Source organism: Sinohyriopsis cumingii, chromosome 15 (genome assembly GCF_028554795.1).
Source record: "Sinohyriopsis cumingii isolate HCF-2022 chromosome 15, ASM2855479v2, whole genome shotgun sequence".
In the NCBI taxonomy this organism is placed as follows: domain Eukaryota; kingdom Metazoa; phylum Mollusca; class Bivalvia; order Unionida; family Unionidae; genus Sinohyriopsis; species Sinohyriopsis cumingii.
In genome coordinates, this window is record NC_142975.1 from 105,781,375 (window position 1) to 105,805,053 (window position 23,679).

General features: G+C 36.2%; 1 protein-coding gene across 4 annotated transcripts in view; it reads right to left on the bottom strand.

The window, feature by feature from the left end:
- Positions 1 to 23,679, bottom strand: part of LOC149782423 (cell adhesion molecule CEACAM5-like) — a 118,891-nt gene that overhangs the window by 91,523 nt on the left and 3,689 nt on the right. Inside the window, exons 1-4 of one of the 4 annotated variants that reach the window (XM_089933821.1) lie at positions 21,057 to 22,625; positions 20,164 to 20,245; positions 5,739 to 6,035; positions 2,452 to 2,826 (exon numbers count right to left, since the gene is read on the bottom strand). In XM_089933821.1, coding sequence (XP_089789947.1) covers positions 2,452 to 2,826; positions 5,739 to 6,035; positions 20,164 to 20,221 — 730 coding nt within the window. In that variant the 5' untranslated portion in view covers positions 20,222 to 20,245; positions 21,057 to 22,625. Of the gene's footprint in view, positions 1 to 2,451; positions 2,827 to 5,738; positions 6,036 to 20,163; positions 22,630 to 23,679 lie in introns of those variants that run through there. The other 3 variants (XM_089933820.1, XM_089933823.1, XM_089933822.1) reach the window with 3 other exon arrangements.

A 23,679-nucleotide genomic window follows, 5' to 3' on the forward strand; every position in this document is an offset into this window, starting at 1 on the left:
GAAGTCTTTTAATGAAAACCTTATATTGATATGAAAATCCAGATTGTTTTCAAATTTTTGGCATATTTACAGATGTTTCATAAGCATAATATGAACAAGAACATGATGGTATATGCATAATAGTAATGTCTGTTATAGTTATATATGTCTCTGTATCTGTGCAGTATTTATAAACCAATGTCAAACAAGAAAGAGGATATGAATGTACGCATGAGCAGCAGGGATGGTAAGTATACTAATGTTCGAGATGAAAATAACATTTACAATCCAAACAGAAGCACAATGAAACAAAATGCCCCATTACACTTGAGCATACTACGTACTAAGACTCAAGCTGAAAAGAATGTTTATAACCTAACGACTGAAGCAAAATGAAAACAATGGCCTATTATGGTTGATCATACCAAGAGCTGATATGAAAAATGCTTCAGAAGAAATGGATAATCGTTCCCAGAAAGCAATCAATGATTCCACCATCATGAAAGGGTTAAAAACAACTTTCCCCATAAAGCCTACAAAAAAATGCTTGCAAAAGCAACCTTGTGGTTGATATCTCAAAATCTCCAAAGTGGTCCAAAGACAACAGTGATAAAAACAAATCATTTTTCAAATTTTAGCATTACTTCACATGTAAGACGATCAAATATTAGCGGGAAAAAACACCAAAATAGGTGTGGTTGTGTTCAAGGAAAATTACAAGTGCTCTAAGATGAGCTAGCGAAACAGAGTAAACGTGGGATTCCAAAGAGAAAATCAAAATGATGAGCTTGGCAGGCTTTTAAGCCTGTCCATCACTGAATGATAGCAAGTTGTATTTACAGAAATCCCTGTTTGGAAAACATATCAGCCTACATGTGGTGCACACTAATAGGACATCACTTAATTTTTATATACAGAAATGCCATGGCACATGCACACGGACCAAGGGTACCATGTCAAGAATAAGAGAGACTGACCAAATACTCGCTGAAGGAGCCAAATCACCCTACTGAGGATAACAAAGTGGATGGAATGGATCAAAACTTTACAAGAAGTCAATGATGAGCAACAAAAACAAAAGTGACAGCAACCTGACATGAGAAGTGCATCCTGCCATTGGGCCATACTAGCAGAATAAAGCCACTTGGCTCTAATTCAAATGGAAGTTGGGCGAGGAATGCCACAAAACTGAATCCCAGGATCTTAAAACAGTTCATGATGGCACATGGAAAATGTTTAAGGACCAAATGCAAGCATCTTCAGTGCATCAAAACTAGGCTCAATTCTATCCTTTCAAGACAGCGAAAATGTGGCGTTTTAGACAAGATGTTCAACCACCTGAAAAACAGCAAAAGTTGAATAAAAATCAAATCCAAGAGAGGTTAATTCTTCTGATAGGAAAAAATGAAATAACACATTTCAGAAGACAGAGAGAAGGAATGACATAATTATGACTAGCAAAATGTCATGTTGTGTAATTGGTCTGTGGAGTTTGCAAAAACAGACACTGAAAAAATCCAGTTTCGCTGAGGGTTATTCGAACTTTAAAATTGAATCAGAAATTGCACAGAGAAACTGGGGGCAACACAAAAAATATTCAAGCAGAAGGTCAGCTATGCAGATATTGCCAGAAAAATCAACTGCTGGAAAGATCTTGGAAAGCTTAAAACAGAATGTGTTTGACCAGCTCATTAATTTGTTTAGAAATGAACTTGCAACCCTAAAAACAGAACACTCTTTCCTGATTTTGTATCAATGTGTCAGCTATATGAGAGGAACGGGGTTGAGGCTGGAGAGACTTAATGGAATGATCAACATGCTGCAACTTTTCCTCACTAAATGTGTTGAAAGTGTGAATGAAGCAAGGTTTCATTCAGTAATGTGCGACAATGTACAAACAGCTCATTTCAGGAGAGGGAAATTGTATATGTAATAACTGGCAGAGGAGGACAGGTTAAATCATCGTTCCTGGCAATTGAGAGTGTACTGATGTTAATGAAGGGATCCTAGTGATGATCACAACTGCACTGGATAATGCTGGAATTACTAATTGGTAGAATACAATTGTTGCATCTGGTAAATTTAATGATGGCCAAATATGCTGGAGTTGTATCTAAACTGAAAAACATCCAAACAGCTTTACAGGGTATTTACTACTTTGCACACTGGCTTGAGTTGGCATATAAAGATGTAGTGAAAAAATGATGCATATTACACAAAGATGAACACTCCTGATGGGACTGTACTACTGGCATTTCTACCACAACAGTCCTGTCAGCAGAAGTAATCGAAAGAGGTCATTTGCTGCTCTAGACATATCATCTGTTATGCACAAATGTATTTCTCTGACATTATATTCAAGTCTTTGCCCACTGACACCCTTGACCTAATGAATACATTTATCGGATATATACCTTCATGTCTTAACTAGCAACGTACATGTAGCAGCTTTACTGAAGTCAATCTACATACACACTATATTCAGCTGAATTTCCCCTGATTGAACGTAGTTCGATCTGTTGGTCTCATCTCGTCCTTCACAGAATATGTACAGATTCTGATAGACTGTATCTCCTTGCAAGGTCAGTGTACTATAAGATATCAGCAGATCTACATCTGGTTGTCCTGGTACTGGTTGTGGTTCTGGTGCAATGGATATAGACTGATCAGTAATCATACTAGGTAACTTGTTCCCTTCTTTCTTGTACCATTGGAATGTTGCACGAGGTCTGCTGCCACTGGGTGATGTACTACAACGAAAATCCATACTTTTTCCCTTGACAATATTTATTGGAGAGTTTAATAAATAACCTGAGCTATTTTCCAACTTGACACTTGTGACAGGAACTGGAAGATAAAATCAATAACCAATTAATAGACAGAAATTACATCGTGTTTGAGACATATATGTCAAGCAAATACAATGCTTTTTTATTTTAAATTCTCGATGAGATGCAATGGTCATGTTTACTCATGACCTCTGTGACCCATATAGTTGACAGATATGATGATTACTCAAATTTCATGTTTTATCTAAACATGCCCCTTAAAAGCCATATTGGCTTAACCTTTTCTGAAGGTCTTTTGTTAAACTTGTTGAAATGGTGCTGTACTTCAGTTTGAGTCATATTTAACCGGTGAAATTCTGTTATTTTGTTCTTTATTGAATTGATACTAAATACTTAAAAAACATTCTGAATAACTTATCAGCTGTTCAGGAAGGTACCAATATTTCAGCAAGTTATTAAACCTTTCTTTCTTTTGATGAATTTCTTATATATTCATCAATATTTCAGAAAATTCAGAAATCACCATGAGATCAAGCACAATTTTTTTAAAATTCTAGCCGTGAACAGGAAGACAAAGAATAAACAGAACCAAAATTACAATATGAACATTAATTGGTATTTATGAAAAGTACCAAATAAAATAGTGCAAATTAAAAACAAATGAAATATTTTTCTCCTCCTTCACTAGCAACAGGGGGCATTGGTAAAGAAAACTGGTATAAATATTAAGATTTTCTCAAAATGGCAACCTCATTACCCATGGACCTTTTCTACTTTTATATGTAAAGAGCAGACATTATTACAAATGAATGTATTTATGTTTGAAAGGTCAACTGTCTATATTTAGTGTTTACGACACTAGGCCTTTAGTATAACATATCTGGCATAAATGATCATTTTTCAACATGCAGATTAGTAAATAAATGAATATGCACGCTGAACTACAACAATGTTTTAAACACTTTGGAGATTATATTGAGATAATGCTACAATGTGAGAGAATATATGCATAAAACAGCCTGAATTACACCTTTTATACAGGTCACCCATGCCAGCAAGAACAGGAAATCTTCCCAGTACGCACATACATAAACAAAATGTAATCAAAGGTAACTGTACAACATAAATAAAGTGAACTCAAAAACACACTAAACTTCATTTTATGAAGAAAAAAACCAGATATTTATACTAAGGAATCATATTACATGGAGCATGTTGTCATTTATTAAACTAAATGCATTAACAAAATTGTGGTACAGCTTTTTGTGTGTAATGTATGTTCAAGGCTAGACATGGACTTGATGGGCAATACTGAGGAAGTAATTGATACTACTAATAGTTATAAGGATATGTAAGTGATTGAAATCACCTAAATATTATAACAATCGGATCACGTGTTCCCGGTACAATTCATTTCTAGAGACAATGGTATTTAATGTTAACATTTTTATTGTACATGATGAAAGTTACAATTTTAAACTATTTAGAGAAAAAGTAAACCAATTCATGTCCTTTCTTGTAGATATTAATCTGAATGAATAGCCATTATAAAGAACAAAAAGTAGAACTGTAACATTTCTCTTTAAAAAAAGAAGATAAAAAACAATACAACCCATCATAACTAGTGTACAAGAACAAAAACTTTATATGTAAAAAACATTATATATATATATATATATATATATATATATATATATATATATATATATATATAGATATATATACAATTTTATATATAAATATATAGAGCTAACTTGCTTTACTGGACTTTAACAGAACCATTTTTAAGGTCAACTTTGGAAAAAATTCACAGTAATGTAGGTTCCACAAACATTTTCATTTTTAACTTTGAGAATTAACTTGTTTATTAAGGTCTATTCTGTAGGTTTTGCTACTTCTGTTATTTAGTTTATGACTATAAAGTTGTAACAATATTCCACAGCTAACTTTTTTCTATGACTGTACTATAGTTTATACAATAACATAATGTAAACAAGCTGACAAGACCTTTTGACTTTGGAAGGTTCTAGAAGGTGTTCTGCTTTCAGTCTTGTTTATAAGTTATAAATAAGTTGTTTACTGACATTTGGTTCAAGGCTTGGTCTTTTTAAGAAATAAAGAATGTTCTAGAAGCAAATTTGTTTAAAAATTTGATGGGTAAATGACCCAGATGCTGGTTCTCTTATTGTGTCTGAGGTTTACACAATTTTTACCTATTCAAACTGAATGAAATCTTGATTTCACAATTTGTCAGCACTTTAATTCAGACAGACAAAACAAAGTCAAGGTAAAATTTATGAAAGTGGATAAGGTAGTGCCCCTTGAAGTGTTGCCTGTAATTTTAGCTGCTAACATTATATTGAGCCAGCTCTATAGTTTGTTGGGTCGTTAATTAAAGTGTATATTTGTTTATACAAAGATGATCGCATCAGCAATATATTGCAGTGATTGGCAACCCCATGCTGAATCTTTAATTATCAATGATCTTGGCAGCATCATGTGTTACTGCATAAATAAGTGAGAGCACTATCAGGGGACTTATACTGTAAGTCTATCACAAGAATATGCATTTTAATTTTGTGTCTCATAATTCAGATAGATCTTATAACTAACATGAAAATTAAAAGTTACTATCGTTTATATCTTTTCATTGAAAGTTTGTGAGAAAATGAATTATGTATGTGAGCAAAGAGTCCAATGAGCAGTATGACAGCAAATTGATGTGTAATATCTCTATCATTTTTTATGCATAAATTGTTCTGACACTTCCAAAATCTAACAAACATAAATAATATTCTTTAAGAAAACATGACAAAATGCACTTACTCGTGCTAGTTACTTCCTATGCTTCTTCAGACAGATGGTGTAAGTAGCCAACTAACAAGGACAGTATCTGGCCATGAAGGAAATGCACAATGAAATATGCAAGTAATTAACGGGAAAGAATATCTCCAATGTTGATATACTTACTTGCTACTTTAATAAGATATTCAGCAAAAATTCCTACATGGCCACATTTCCAGGCAGATGTGTCTATGGTAGAGTTGAAACTTAAAATTGTAACAACGATGAATGAAGAAGTCGCACTAAAGCTGTATCGAACTCCATCACTTGGTGGTGAACATGTACCACTGTTGAAACAAGTACTCACTGTCACTCCAGCAAAATCCCAGGTTGCTGGGGATGTAAATTTTGAAATAGTGCAATTTAAATTGACTCTGTCACCATTTCTTGGGGGTGTCACATCCAGTATCTTCACTTGTGCACCTGGAAGCAAAAGGATTTGTAAATTTATAATTTGTTTGGTTTTAATGCACTGGAAATATTTCTGCTTGACAGAGGCATTCACTCAAAATATAGTGGGGGTTTTTTTGGGGGGGGGGGTAAAATTAATTTTATAATATGCTATACTTACACATGGCTATTGTTTAGCTTTCTTTTTCATGCCATTTGATGTGCATACATCCTCTCTTAGAGCGAAGAATTGTCAGTATAACGCAATTCCTCTTACAGCACAGCTAGCTCATCTTTTGCATAGACGGATGGAACATCAGGACATCAGATCGGGAGGGGAAGAGGGCATTTGAAAATGGCCATTGTAAGTATTGCATAATTAAAATTAGTTTTAGCCCCCATAAAAACTACATTTTAGTAGCAGCAATAGCTTACCCATGGCTATTCTTTAGCTGAATATGTCAGTAAGGAGGGTTGGCTGATGCTCCGTTAAACTGATAAAAAACAGAAAATGGAAAATACTCACCATTGGTCGAGAGGTCCATGTTAGGAAAGGTTGGCATTTTGTTGGGACACGTGTTGTGTCATAATGATGGGATGCAGAGAAAAGATGCCTGAACTTGTTGTGATAACAAGGGGAAGTAAAAGAAGGAGGAGGTAGCATGGGGATGCCAAAGTGTTGTCTTCATGATATCATCCATGGAGAAGTGATTAAGGTATGCCTATAAGGAAGCAATGACTCACACCTCATGGGCTTTAAGTTTCATAAAGGAAAGATATCGACCAGTAAGAGACTGGTACACTGTTTTGATTGTGGTGACAATTTGTCATGAAATAGTGGCAGCAGAAATGTCTATAGAGCCCTTAAGATGGACATAAAGACCCTTCCTACCCTTTCTTTTTCCTCCAGATGCATTAAGATAACAATGGAGTGCCCTCACATGACACAAAAAGCCTATCTATATCATCCACAACACAGATTCTACTGAGACTGGGGATTTATATTGGTAGTGGAGCTATGAAAGGCAACTGATGTTTGGCTAAAAATCCTGGTTGACAAAGGAGGGAAACTGAATCACAATTCCCATTAAACTGGTAACAGCCAGTGTCAATAGATAAGGCATGTATCTCACTTCGTCATTGCACTGAGGCGATGGCAAGTAGAAACATTCTTGAGAGAGAGGTCCTGAAAAAAGTCTCATTCAGTGGTTCATATGGGGGATGGGTTAACGACCATAAAACACAATAAAGATTAAATCTTTGCATAAAGAGTGCAAGACAAGTTTCTGCAGCTCAACATACTTAATAAGATCGACAAGGCTGGAATCAGAAACAATTACCATGCCTTAAGAGAATTTAAGAGTGTTAGAAATGGCAGCTCAATAGCCATTAATACTGGATACAGAGCAATTTTTGTTCCCAAAGAGAAACAAAAGAAAATCTGCCAGAGAGTTTACAGAGTGGCATCTAAGGTCAACACATTTCCTACTGCACCAATCACAGAAGATTCTCCACCTGGTATCATAGTCCTTGGATCTAGAAGCTCTCCTGGCCTGAATGATGCAGCTGGCAACTTGGCCCAAAAGGTTTTTCTGGCGGAGAGATCGCTTAAGATGTGCCAAGTATGAGGGTAGAGAATTTGAGGTTCGTTTTGGAGGAGGGTTCTCCAGTGTTGTGACAAAAAATCCCTCCCAAGATTAAAAGACTTGGATCAAGTGATCAACATGTCTAGAAGATCATTGAACCACGAGCGCTGAGGTAACAGAGGGGCTATGACAACGATCTGATCAGTGGAACATCTGACTTAAGGAATCAGACAAAAGGGTTGGAGGTGTAAGCGAACAGCCAATCACACTGGAGACTGAACACATCCCATGCCCATGCTCCTTGATCCGGGAGAGGGGAAACGCAATACGGAATCTGTTGCTGAGCCTGGTTGCAAACAGATCCACTAGGGGCCTTCCCCACAACAAGAACAGGGACTCTGTAACATTGCATTGGAGAGTCCATTCTGTGAGATTGGCACTGCTGGAATATGTCGAACTGAGTATGTTCTCTGAGGTGGCCCATCGCAGGAGGTTATAGACTTCCACACAAAGAGAATGGACATGTGTGCCTGTTTGACGCTGGAGATAAGATATGACTGATGTGTTGTCGGAGGAGACCATGACACACCATTAACCCCTTACTCTCTTGATGTACCCATGCAATGCTAGGTATACAGCCTTCATTTCTAGGTTGTTTATGTGGTGTAATGATTCGGACGGAGTTGAAGGTCCCTGTAAAATTATACCCTCTGGTTCTAAATGAGCACCCCAATGGTGATACAATGCTGGTCCTAGAAAGATCACCATTGATAAAGAATCTTTTTGAGGTTTCCACCTTGCATGAAGGAAGAACTGTAGAGGTCGCATATGGAGATGTCCTAATAGAACCAAGTCGGAAACCGCCTTCTATGTTTCCAGAAGGGATGGGTACAGCCGAGCAGAGACAGAAGTTACTGCTTGTAGCTTGCCTAACAGGGCCTGGATTTAATCTATCCAACCCGTTGCAACTCTAAGTTCTGGTTTGTGAGGAACTTTATCCCCATGTAAACAAAGTCTTGCAATGGAGTGAGTTCCGATTTCCTGAGGTTGGGCTAAAGGCCCAACTTAGTTACCATGGGCCAACAGCGGTACATATCCTGATGAAGGGACTGGATGTGAACATTGTGGACGAGCCAGTCATTGAAATACTGGGGAATTGGTAATCCCATTAGCCAGAGGAATCCCTCCACTATTCCCATAACTTGGGTGAAAACTCTGTATGCGGAAGAAATTCCAAACGGTGGGACCCAGAATTGAAAAACTTCCTGCTCTAAGCAAACCCATATATATAATTGTGTGGTTAGGAGGAAATATAGGGACATGTAGATAGGCATCCTAAAGGTCGATGGTGACTGCCCAATTGGATAGTAGAAGTGCAGTCCGCATTGAGGAGGTGGTCTCTATGTTGAAAGGTTCTTCCAGAGGAAACTGGTCTAAAGGGGAGAGGTCAATTATAAAACAAAACTTTTCACTTTTCTTGGTGACCAGGAAGATATGGGAATAGAAGGCTGATGACTGATCAGTCATGACCCTCTCGACTTCCCCTTCCTGTAAAAGGATGTGCACTTCCTCCCTCAGTGTAACCACATTGGATTGGTGAAGATAGAATGTGGGTCATGGATATAGGAGGCAGTTCCTGAAACTGGAATCAGTACCCCTCTTTCACTATAGAAAGGACCCAACCATCGTCCATGACACATCGAAAAAAGACCTCATAGAGCACCAGCAGAAATACCTTGGAGAGGGATGTGTGGCAGGAGAGGGTTCAAGTCCTTAGTGTTGTCATCCACCCCCTCCTTTGGGACAAGAAGGGGCTGTGCAAACTGCCTCCTTCCTTTCCAGGTTAGAATGAGTCATCCAAATAGACATATGGCAACAAGCGGAGCAGCCTTAAGGATGTCTTTACTGTGATCAAGAAGTACCTTTAAAGACTCCAAAGCAACATCATGGTGAATGTGAAGTTCCACTAACAAAGCCATAGAAACAGAATGTGCATGCCAAGATATCTTGTCCACAGATTTCAGCATGTGTTGAAGTGGGGCTAGGTTCAAGAATCCTTCCCTAAGCACAGTAAAACAAGCAGAAGAGAAGAGATCAGCATGAGAAGCTATACTGACAAGCAGTCGGGCTTCCTCTTCAAAAGTTTCAATGTCTTTAAATACCCACCTTGGCCGCACTGGCATCAAGTTGGGGAGGTTTCATGGGCCACTTTGGGGAATATACACTTTAGCCGGCAGAAGAGACCACAAGTTGCAATGTTGAGAAGGGAACAACCCACCCTCGATGTTGTTGTAAATTATTCTTTTAGTCTGTCAAAAACCTCTCAGCAATTTCCCCAATTGTAGAAGAATGAGGAAGGAGGAAGAGGTCTGGATGATTTTGCACGCCATGTTTTGAAGGGCCACATGCAACCTGCAGGCCGCATGTTTGAGACTCCTGGTTTATCCAGTGTTGATTTCACTCATTGCAAACCAAAACAGTATTAATCTTCTTTACTATAAAAAATATTTCATATACATCAAGGACTTCAGTAGATTATGTTTGGCACAGTATTCAAAAGATGAACATAAAAGTTATTTTTATTATAGATGTCCTCATGGTTTTTCACAAAGCAACAGTTTCTGTGTGTTTGTGTGTGGTTTAGATTTGTAACATAGCTTTAAGAATTTTTCAGTCATATCACTATAATGATGTCTGCAGTGTGACAGTTTATAGTGATATCTAGCACTGGGACATCATGCCGCAGACATGTAGCATGATATCCCACCCAGTCACATTATCCTGACACCAGGCTGACCAGTCCTAACACTAACCTCTTAATGCTGAGCACCAAGCAAGGCAGGTGTTAGTACCATTTTTTAAGTCTTTGGTATGAATTAGCTGGGATTTGAACATGTGACCGCCCATATCCATGATGGATGCTCTAACCATTAGGCCATCAGAGCGGTCACAGCCAAAGTGAACCTAGCTTGCTTCCATGGGGATTTGCCAAGATGATCAAGCTACAGACATACCAGAGGTATGCAACAATATTGTTAAGTTTAAAATCCACAACAGAAACTTTGCCCAAGAGGTTTTTGCTGTTTGTCAGTGAGGCTATTCTTAAGCGAGTTGAAGGCCCAGCGCCAAACCCAAGTAGGTCATTTACAGTTACAAGACAGCCACATAGTGCATTGGGGTATATGCATCATTGTGGACAAGATTGTACTGTTTGGTTCTTTAAACTTGTGCAAGAATGGAAGCAAAAATGATCATGCTGACACATGAACAACATAGCTAATATACACCAGTGAATCACTGATATATTTGTAATGAGTTATTGGATAATTAATCCACAAATGTGTTCAGGATCATTGTCATGTAATAGGTATGTATCATGGTGCTGGCCATAGCAGATTAATCTAATGTTTAAAAACACGGATTTTTATTAGCAGTTATCATGCACAACCTACATGGGTATGATGGTCATTTTATTGTTGCAGAACTCTCAAATCCTTAAGTTAAAACTGCACTGGAATCTGTTGGAGCTAAAAGTCAAATGTATCCCAAACAACTCTGAGCGATATTTCTCAGTTGGCCCATTTCATTTCATTGACTCATACCAGTTAATGGTGGCTCCATTTGATGAGCTGGCAAAAATCTGTCCATGGTTTATCCATCTTGATTAAACAGATCCTGGTGCTGCTAAGACAAAAGGGGATTTACCCATATGAATACATTGACCATTAGCAACAAGTCAATGTGTCAGCGCAACCAACTCATTACAAGTTTTATTCATCATTAAATTTATCACATATTTCGAATGATGACTATTCCCGGGCACAGTTGGTATGGCAGTTGTTTGATTGTAAAACTATGAGGGATTACCATGATATGTACTTGCACACAGATGTGCAGCTACTTGTTGATGTATTTCAAAAATTCAGAGAGACATGGGTAAGTATCAACTATACCCATTACGGATTATGGTATTACTTGGCACCTGGGCTTAGTTGGAATGCTTTGCTAAAGTGATCTGGAGCGGCGCTGAAGTTGTTTACAGATCCTGATATGTTTATGTTTACTAAGAAAATGATGTACAGTGGTATAAGTGTTGTTACAAGAGAGGAGTCTGTGGCCAATAACAATCATTATGACCCAACTAAACCACCAGTTTATATCATGAAAACAACATTTACTAATGTGCTATGTCACAAATGTTGCCAATAGGTAGTAGTCATTGGATTAGTGGTGAGCATTTTTTATGGGAACGTGATGCTGGGTATGTTGATGACTCGACTGGTTATTTCATCAAGGTTGACCTGTTATGGTCGCAACATCTACATGATGTACATTCTGTGCCAAGAAGTTGTTGGTCAGCAAAAAGATGTTTTTGCCAGAACAACATAAACAGCAAGCAGTGTCAGTTTGATATTGGCCAGAGTAAAGTAAGCAAGTTGGTTCCACATCTAATAAATAAAATAACATAAAAAATTACCTCATATATTACAGCAGCCATTGTGACATAGATTAATTCAGGATTAAGTTCACCGCGCATTAAGATTTACATATATGTTGGATGAAAGACTACATCAACGGTTATACAATACAGATGGCCGCAGCTGTTACCGATTTTGACAAGGACTTCTTTAACTCATGAATAACTCAATTTTTTGTAAAGCCCTGGAAACTATTAGAAAGCGACGTGGTATAGAAATAATTACTGATGTTAAATCAAGAATAAATTTGTTAACAATGATGTGTTTAATCATATGAAAATATCCAATGATGATGATGATGATCTTGTCACCAATGAGAGTAGAAAAACACGGTTAAAATTAAATAAACCTGTTTTTGCCGGTGCTGCAATATCGGATTTGTCAAAGATGTTGATGCTTGAGTTTCATTTTGATTTTATTAAAATATTATATTGCGAGCGTGCCAGGTAGTTAATGACAGATACTGACAGTCTTGTCTATAAAATTAAAACTAATGATGTTTATCAGGATATGTCATGGTTTGATCTCTTTGATTATCTTCGAGACATTCAATGGTATTGTGTAGATAATAAAAACGTCATTATTAAGTTGAAAGATGAGACATGGAAAAGCAATTAAAAGGTTTATTGGATTGAGAAGTAAAATGTATTGTTTCCAGCTTGACGATGGTAATGTTACCCAAAAAGGTAAGGGTGTCAAAAAAGTTGTGACAAATAAAGTTGTGACATATGATGATGCCTGCTCTTAACGGGTATATAAAATATTGTAAGTGAGCTTTTAGATATGTCCGTCATAAAATAAGTACTGTTTATGCACATTTGACAAGAGGTACTGCAGCAATAGCATAAACACATTTGCGCTTGGGCATAAAAATATGCTACAGTAAGCATAACGTTTCTGCTGGGGTTTGGTTTTGTTGCTGCTATTGCAAATCTGATGCTTTATTAAAAATATATTTTTTGGACTGTGTGGGTTTTCCAGGTTTTGGTGCCTCTATCTTCTAATTATGGAATAACCGGCTAATACTTTTTCCCATGTTTTGACATCTATATTATAGAACATCTTTCGGGTTTGGCTTTGTTGGTACTGTTTTACAAATCTGGTAGCTTCTTAAAATATGTTTCTTAAAACTGAATTTAGGATTTGATGCCTAAATTGGAAAAAGTGTTTGTTTTCTTTTAGGGTTGTTTTTATATTATGACACCTCCATTAGCGATCGAGTCAGAACTGGCAGCTTTATATACTACTAACCAATATGTCCACTGATATGGGTGGCTAGCTCTTCTTCCTAGCCGGCCATTGATATTTAATGATCTACACTACAGAATAACTATGGGAGTCGTAAAAATGCCTCACATCAATTTCAAGAACAACCCAACCCCAAAACACCTAATTCACAAGTATATCCTTATCTTTAATTAATAAACAATAATAACTGAAAGTCATACCATAGGCTTAACTTAAGAAATTTTACAGCGGTCAACATATGAAACTATCCCTGCCAAATAAACAATGCTTTAGAATAACATAATGAGTTATTATGATTAGGACACAATAGGAAAATTCTGAAATGAGGAAACAAATGTAGAGAAGATTGTTATGTAAAACTATATTTTTCTATAACTCTGGATACATGATTTTATTTAAATTTAGCAATATTTATTTGTGGTTGTAAATTGTAAAGATTATCTTTTGCTATAAATTTTGTATATGTGACCTGACTCTGTTTAGATCGCAAATTACATAGGATCTATAAACATATGTTGTTGTTGTTGTTGTTGTGGGATTTAACGCCATTTTATAGCACACGATAGGCTATACATGGTGGCCAGTATTAATGGTGGAGGAAGAACCAGAAAAATCCTGGAAAGAACCACTGACCCATGAGAAGCTACCGTCAAGCTTTCTCACATACCCATACTGACTGAATCTGAGACTCGAACCGGCACAGACAGAGGTGAGATGGCAGTGATCTGTAACAGAGAGCACTTTACACCACTCGGCCACTCGGGGCCCCTATAAACATATGTGTTGACAATTTTTAATAATACTCTTAATAATAAGACTTAATGGTGCCATTGGCTTAATGCCTCACTGGCTGATGGGGTTCTGAAGATTCTGGTAAAATTCAGTAGCTTCTCATTGGTTTAGCTGGGTCACATGAATAGGCAAGATTAACTCAAAATGGTTAGTATTGTTGTCATGTGGGGTCTATTACAAAATACAGTCACAATAGATGGTGTATATAAAAATCAGATTTATTTCAATTTTGGAGCCATCCTCACTTATTGTGATCATGTTGTAAGTCTGCAGATGTGTTTCGTGTTGTACTTATATATTATTTGAGAGGAAAAATATTTGTTTGGATTGTACAGTTGAAATATAAAGTGCTCATTTTGGACTATAATATTATTCTACAACTGTGATAAATTATTCAAAGAAATTCTGGAAAGGGCCATCTTCACAATGTCATGACTCATTGAGGACTAGTACATTTCCAGATTTTAAATGTATAAGGAACTTGTCATTCATTCAGATCTTTCATAGACCTTTATAAGAATTAGTTTCAATTCACTTCATATTCTGTAAGTTACTCTCCATGACTTTAATAATTACCTTGTTACGTTTTACAAAACTTGTTGATTTTGCTTCTTTCTGTTACTTAGTTTGTCACAATGAATTTGAATTGTAACAATATATAATAAAATTAATGATGACCAAAGTCTGGCTAAGCCTGACAATGCCCGACAAATCTACACAAAGCCTGACAAAGCCACACAAAATCTGACAGTCATGCAAATTCATAATAGAAAAGTGATTCATATTGTAAATGATATTGATGAATAAATTAACAAACCGAACGAGTAGTTTTCAACATAATTATGGCAAATATCAAATGACCAAATATTGGGAGACAAAGTTCAAATTCAAACAAGGACAAAAAGCACTCTGAATAAAGCAGTTTCTTGAAGATCACTCTTAATACAGTAGTCAAGGAGACAACTCCGGTTTGTAGAGGTTAGAGTGCCCACTTCAGATGTGGGAGGTCATGGGTTCAAACCACGGCCAAGTCATACCAAAGACTTATAAAAATGGTACTAACAGCTGCCTCGCTAGGCGCTCAGCATTAAGAGGTTAATGTTAGGACTGGTCAGCCTGGTGTCAGGATAATGTGACTGGGTGGGACATCATGTTTCATGTCTGCAGCATGATGCCCCAGTGCTAGACATCACTATAAGCTGCCACACGGCAGACATCATAGCTATATGGCTGAAATTTTTTTAAAGCTATGTTAAAAATCACACACACACACACACACACACACAATAGTCAAGCCCATCATCACGGTATATCTAATACAGAATCAAATGCTTCCTTCAGGACCCCGCTATCATCAAAAGCATCTCCAGACTACACATGTTATCGCCAAGAAAGGTCAAGTGTCAGAAGAAAGGGAGCTTGGATTATTTTTACCCCATGCATGAGGAATTACTCTTCCAATATGGAAAAGTGTAGAACGTTGCTATTCACAGGAAAGCAATGAAGATTTCCTTCAGGACAAATAATATTTATTACATATTTAAAAAGGGTTTGATTAACAAATTGCCTAAAAACTGTCATCAAAATATATATTAATTTCGCATACATCTATGCTGATGATCAAAATTGCATGTGTGTGTGGGAGGGAATGGTAAAGAAAAGATGTATAGAACTCAAATGAAATTGTAGCTGACAAATTAATACTTATTCTACACAGTAACCATGCTTCTTGGAGCAGTTTTCTCAGCAGATTATTGTATGAGGTTGTACTCCATAGCAACATACATCATGAATCCCCTAATAAAACTGTGAAATTTGTAAGATATTATTGCAATGCATAACTGGGTCAATCTTGCCATGGTCAGTATGATATGAAATAAATTAAGTTAACTAAGAGCTCAATACTAAAATAAGTTACTAAGTTGCAATGGTTTAACACCCCTGGTTTGGGCCATGATTGCATTTAACCCTTTACTTCATGCAAGCATCTTTGGGCACCTTTACACCATTCGCATGGAAGCGCCTTTTTGACGCCTCTACTCCAGTCGCATGGAAGCGCCTTTTCATGTCGGCTGCAAACATCAGCCATTTTAAGCCGGTTTTCATAGTGCCACCTTCAGGGAAAACTAGATACTACATTCATTTCTGCGAATGACAATTACATCAGATCACATGGCCACTGTTAATGCACTGGTCGATATCTGCTATTTAAAGTAACTGGGTCGTAATCTCCACTGTCCAAAATGGCGTCGCGGATTTCATTCAGTACTTACAAAGTTTTCATGATTAGCATCACAACTATGAAAGATCCAATAACTTGGGTAAAGGCTCTAATATTGATATAGGCAGCAATTAGTTTTTATAAATTATCAAATTCAGATGACTTAGTGTTGTAGACGCAGACAAAAAACTTGTAAATTTCGAGCATGAGAAATGGCAGCTATGGTTGGTCACGTGGCCTCATTGACATGACGGTGAATGAGTTCTCTCTAAGATTTTAAAGCACATACAAAATTATTCTGTGAAAAATAATTACACAGCAATAACAATCGGACTTTACTCTTAAATTTTTCCACATATAATAGATGTGTACCAAAAATGTAAAAAGGTTAAAATTGCTGTTAAACGTAACATACACTACATTGCTTTACAGTTCACAGGCAGGCCAATGCATATTGGGTTGAATAGGTAGCATGTGTTCTATTTATAGCGTGCTGCACTTTGTAACTATGCTCTATGAGGTAAAGGGTTACTTGGGATAACGATCAGACACATTGAAAGGAAAGGTTTAATAATCAGAAAAAGGACAAATTTGAGACAATCCAGAAACAACTTGTTTGAAAAGTGTCATGAAGTGAAATTTTCCAGAAAGCAGTTTATTTAATAGGAGCAGAATAAAAAATTATCAATACTTGGCAGTTATATAAAGTTGATTTTGTTGTTGTTGTTGTTGTTGTAGGGTTTAATGCCATTTTTCAGCACATGATAGGCTATACTAGCTACTGGCAAGCTTTCTCACATACCCACATTGGCCAACATCTGAGACTCGAACCTACGCAGACAGAGGTGAGATGGCAGTGATCCGTAACAGAGCGCGCTTTAGATCACTTGGCCACTTGGGGCCCCAAGTTGATTTTGACTGGCAAAGCTAAACAAGGAGGCTGTTTTCCCTGAAAAAATTCAATGTTTTAAGTAATTTCCTTTGCAAAATTATTCAGTCTAATTTTCTGAGGGAAGGCATGAAGTTTGAAGTCTGAGATCAGTAGAAAGTACTTTCTCATTAAAGTTTTCCTAGGAATGGGTGTCTGGAAGTTTGAGGGACACAGAACGTAAAGATAGAGAGAGATTCACCCAGAAGTGAGCTAGTCTCGGAAAGCACAAGGTAAATGTCTCAATCTCATACAATTTTATTGATATGAGTTCATGATCATTTATTGAATTTGTTTGAAATTCATGCATCAATTTCTTTTGATGAGATTGGAAGTTAACTGTTTGCATTAATTTGTCTTGAATATTCAGTGACTCTTTTATTCTGGAATTTCATGCATTACTTTCGATAGGAATGTGAGAGAACTGTCAATTTACATCTTAAGTGATATGAATCATGTAGGCTAAGAATTGATATTATTACTATGTTTGGAAATGTTATGTCAATGATTTGTTAGTTAGCAAATATTGTAGTTAAGACATAAAGTGAATTTCATTAATTCTTCTGCATGATTAAATTGTGAATTTTGTTAACCAAGAGTCAATGGTATTAGCAATAAATGAGCTGCCAGCTGATATTTAGTCCAGTTAGTGATTTATAGTCCACAGTAGGGCTTATGAATGCTTTATTATGAGGTCTATATTATGTCAAAGTCCAGTTAGGACTGCAGAATAGCTGCTAAAGTGAGACATTAATCTTTTAGTGCAAGTATCAGCTGTCAGGTTGCGAACTGACCCATATTAGATTTAGTTTCTGTTGAATTACAATATGATGATATCTGACGTAACCAGAGGGTGGGTAATGTTTGACCCAGAAGAAAAACCTGATAAATATTTAGGTTGTCCATTACTGTTTTTTAATGTGGAAATAGCTCCATATATGGCAAAGAGAAATTTTTTGTTAATGACCCAAAAGGAGGCTGGAGAGAGAGAGAGAGGAGAAAAATTATGGTTCATGGCCTAAAATGAAGCAGGAATATCACGAGAAAAATGAATATGTCAACTATAACCTGTCACCAATTTTCTTTATAATTGAATAAACTGTTATGTTCTGCATACAGGGGCTCGTGTTGTTCTATTCTATATCTCTGCCCTGACCTCTGTTATTCCATCCATTAATTTCATATTTTATTTCATTATTTACTCAGTCAGAGCAATAACACCATAGTCTATCATCCTCTAGATAACAATAACTACAAACCATCACCATAGCACCTAAATTTGTGTGATTTATTATATTTTCTGTAACAATTTAGACAATTTACTGGAGAGAGAGAGAGAGAGAGAGAGAGAGAGAGAGAGAGACAGACAGAGAGAGAGAGAGAGATAAAGAAAGATTTTTGTTGAAAATATGATTATGGCAATAGACGCAGCAAAGGAAATGCCAACACGTGAAATTTTAAAACAAGCATTTCGTCTGATAAATGTTATCAAAATCAATGAAGGCAAAACTAAAATATAAAATAAATTGTGGAATCTGATGTATTGTTTTAGCGTTATCAAACAAGTAAAGATGAGAAGCTCTTCAATCTGCGGTTTCTGTGGAGTTCTAAGTTTCTCGGAAAACTGGATGATCATATGAAGTGGATATACCAACAAGATCTGTGCGGAGATTTTCTTCTTGATTTAGTGAAACGGAATGTGCCCAAAATGGCCCCTGAATGATCTTCTGTGACAACAGCAAATGAAAAAGTCATCGATTATCAATTACATGAAGTGTCCTGCATAATAAAGCTTCCACATGACTAGACAATTTGCACGAAAATATGTCATTACATTCTTGAAGAATGGACATCATTGTCCTTTCAACATTAACAATGGTCCCAATGTTTTGAAAGTTTTTGACAGACATTATGAACCATCTGAGAAGCAAGCCGAGTGCCAGGGCCAAGGCAGGAATAGAATGGCAAGTATCAATCTGATGAACCAATACTTCACTCTCCTTCAAGACACAAAAAAGAGACTGGGATACAAAACAAGCTGGATCTGAATTTCAACTGTGACGAGACAGTATTAAGTGGAAAAGAAATAAAACTAGGTTGAGAGTAATTTCTATGAAAGGAAACCATAGTTACCAAAATTATTTTACAGCATCAGGTAATGTAACTACACATTTAAGCATATCTGCCATCGGAAGGATTCTTCATTTCTTTTGTGATTTTTGAAATCTGTTTATTCTTTATGGCATGGAAAGAGGTTGTTATAGGTTCTATGTTGTCTGAACAATTTGGGGATGGTTAAAAAGATGATTTGCTCCTCACTCGGTGGTTTAAATAAAAAAAATTGTATTATTGTGGATCAGCTTGGTACTTAAAGAGAATAATCTTGACAGCCATACAAATTAAGATGTAATTAGGCTTGCATGTGAAAGCCAAATAAAATTGTTGAAGCTGTCACCACGATCAACACACCTCTGAAGTTTATATTCACTGTTGCTGAGATGGCAATTAGAATTTATTACCCTATGAAATCATTACTTTTCATGGGGTAACATTTTTTGTGGATTTCGCAGATGCTTCAAAAAACATGTTAGCAACAGGAATACTTTCCTAATCCACCAATTCAACTTCCGAAAACAAGGTAATTTGCCACATAAAAACATAAGTTGTGGAGTTCTCAAAATGTTTTTCTATTGATTTTGTTATTGATTTCATTGTTCAATAAACCTTTCAAACAAAACATTTTGTCCCTGCTCACTGTGAAATATATTTGTCAAAGTTATCCTCAGTGTAAAATATATTTTCCAACATTCAAGCGATCATATGAAATACATACTGTCTGAATTAATAGTACAAACATATGTATTCCTACAATCAGTTATCAGGTGTTATGTCAATATAAATCACTCACCAACTGTTTTCCAGAGGAGAACACAACAAATAGGCAATCTGATCAAAAGTTGCATCATTCAGGACTGAATAATTCACAAACTCTGAAAACAGATATCACAGTTCTTTATTAAACATTTTTGCAACCAAAACAATAAAATACATTTAAGGCAAAAGTTTACTTTTTATCATTCCTTGTAAACTGATAGTGAAACCCATCATAGCATGCACAAAATTATAAACACACATGCCAACTGTATGAATTCATTTAGTATGTACAGCAGTTATGTGGTTCATACATTGCTCCACTTTAAATATGATAAACAGTCAATACTTAAAATTATATTTTAAAAACATAAATGAATAAGGAAGTAATATATTAGTAAAAACGCATCACTCCAGACAGCTTATTCATAAGAATATTTTGGGACAGAGTTCTACTCTATAAATCTTTACAGGATCAATTCATTAATCTGGACTCCCTAATTATCAACGTTTTAGAGATTGTAATAATAGTACATAGAAAAATGTTTCACCATATAATGTGAGACACAACAAAACCTCTTCCACATATTTTTGATGAATAACCAAACAATTCAATTTCTCGAGACAGACATTACCAACAGAAACTTTATTATTTCACAAAAGCAACATTCCCCGAGTTTAAACAGTCTTTCCATCTTAATTTTAATTACCGGTATTGACAAACACTAGCACATTTGACGCTTGATCAGCAAACCTAAAAGACCGAACGCATAACTGAAATGTTTATAACCTGACAGTGATGAATCAAAGTGCTAATACAGAGCACAGTACATAATTAAATATGCTAGAACTATATGAGAAAATTTTTGTAAATATTATAGTTATATTTTGTCTTTAGCTAGGAAACGTGTGCATCGATGGCCAAATTACTTATATCAGTGGAAGTCGAGTTTAACTCCACAACATTGTCAAACTTGTACATATGTTTCTGTTTTAAAAATTGTTGACTTGTTCATTTGCATTTGAGAAGTTTCTTCTTGTGAATAGGACTGCTATGTTGGCCTAATGATTAGAGCATCGTTAGTGTTAGGACTGGTTGGCCCGGTCTCAGGATAATGTGACTCGGTGGGACATCATGCTTCATGTCTGCATCATGATGCCCCAGTGCTAGACATCACTATAAACTGCCACACAGCAGACATTGTAGAGATATGACTGAAAAATAGTTAAAACTATTTTAAAAATCCAAATCACACACAGACACTTGTTGTGAATAAAATATGTTGACTTTATTATAATACATTGCTTTTGATAATACAATATCGACTTAATAACCCTTAGTATAATTATATAGGTCTTTAAATAGTATACATTTAAGGTAGTCCAAAACCCAAGACCATCAGGTCCAGCTGCAAAATGTGGCAACCTAATTTAGTTAACAAGTACAGTAGGCCTTGAAACTAATACAATATAAAGTGGTAAAGCCCAATACCATCAGGACCCCTAACTATAAATTATGGCTCAGATTGACTGCTGTTACTTAACCTGGCCCATCAACTATCATATAATGAGGCGGTTACTAACCCAAACCCATCAGGCCCAGCCACACATGGCAAAATCGGATCTAATTAAAACTCAAATGCAAACAAAAGCTATGGTTATTAATTTTCATCTCAACCTCCACATTCCAAGGCTTATACCACAGAGATTCCAGTATTCGAAATTCCTCCATTAATTCGGCTGGACATGAGAATTAAGAAGTGTGTACTGTATATACCATACGTGTACTCTACCATATTTACCGTATATATTGGGATGTGATACAATAAGTATTTATTGTCTTGTCCCAGAACTTATGGTGAAACATTTTTTACCTAGTCACAATATACAAGTCAGCCTGGTTAACTGTTAATAATATAATTTGTGGGATTTCTTAACACGTGTGGTTTGGAAGTAGGAGGCAGCCACCTAGATTTTGTTAAAAGTGCAATTGATGTACCAAAACTAACCACAATCACTGTTTATTCTCTACTATTGTTGCTTACAAAGCAAAGAGGTTTATAGCCATACGGTGTACAACAATAATTACTGATGTGATTAATCTGTGGTTCATAATGTATCAGGGATAATGGGTTTGTTTTGGTGCACATTGCCAATGAAATTTACTAATACATAACGACTCTTTGATGTATTGTTTAACGAGAAAAGGCTGGGGTGATGATTTCTGCTCAAGCTACAACTGTCACACCTGCTTCAACGATGTCCATACTGACAACCAATCATATTTTTGTTACGTGAATCAATCTACTGGTAATAAGAAATAAAGAAACAATGATGCAAAGTTATCCAATACAAACTGAAACAGGATACCATCACTGTCAAAAGTTATTTAAGTTTACTATTTCTAGAAACTTAAGGCAAGATAAAAAGTGATGGAAATAAAAGAAAGCATTCTGCTTATGATGTGGCGTTTAAACTGTAAAGTTAATGAATATGTTGAATCAAACAACTGTGTTGCAGCAGGCGAATCTTCCCTAAACATGAAGCAAGTACAGGAATGGCAGAAAAGCCAGGCAGCATTAGAAGAGATACAGAGAATGAAGAAGGCATGTCAGACTGGGGTCACTTTATTCCATGAATCAAATAAGAATTTTTGTTGGTGAATGTGCCAACAAAATGGATACACTCAAAAGAACTGCAATTCCACCTGGTGTTATAAAAATGGCAAAAAATGACAAATACAAGTCAGTAGATTCATCAAAATTTATTCATCAGCCAGCTGATCATGTTTTATGAATCGGCATAATATCTACCTCAGGCAGCAAATGGAGATAGCACAGATGCTGCCAAAAGACATAGATAGCACAAAAGCTGCCAAAAGACTTACCATTCAACATTAAGAAAGTGGAGTGCTCATTTGAACTATCACAAATCAGAAATATGGATAAGATGCCGATGAATCTTTTACTTTCAGAGCAACAAAAGAGTAAATGCTGTTAGTGAGAAAAAACACACAACATATTTCATGTTTTTTTGGCATGTTTAGCTGACAGATCAAAGCTGCCTCCTGGAATTGTTTAAAAAATGTAGAATGCCTAAAAACATGAAATTTCCTGCTGGTATCATCGTCCGTGCACATCAAAATGGATAGGTGCACAAAATGGAAAGATTGAATGATTGGAGAACATCTGGAACAAAAGACCAGGTACACTTCTTAAAAAGCCTTCCATGCTAGTCTGGGTCATGTTTCAACCACACAAGACAGATGAGGTCAAGAAGGTTGGAAAGAAAATGAAAACTACATGGCTTTGATACCTGGAGGCTATATATATATATATATATATATATATATATATATATATATATATATATATATATATCTGTTTGTGTGTGTGTGTGTCTGTGTGTGTGTGTGTACATGTCTGTGCCTGTCTGTGTGTGGTTTTTCCCATAAGTTGAGGCTATAGATATATACTAGGGTTTTTCCATAGGATATTCACATAAGAGAAGAACCCAAATGGCTCTTTTCAGAGCCACTCATTTGCCTAGAAAA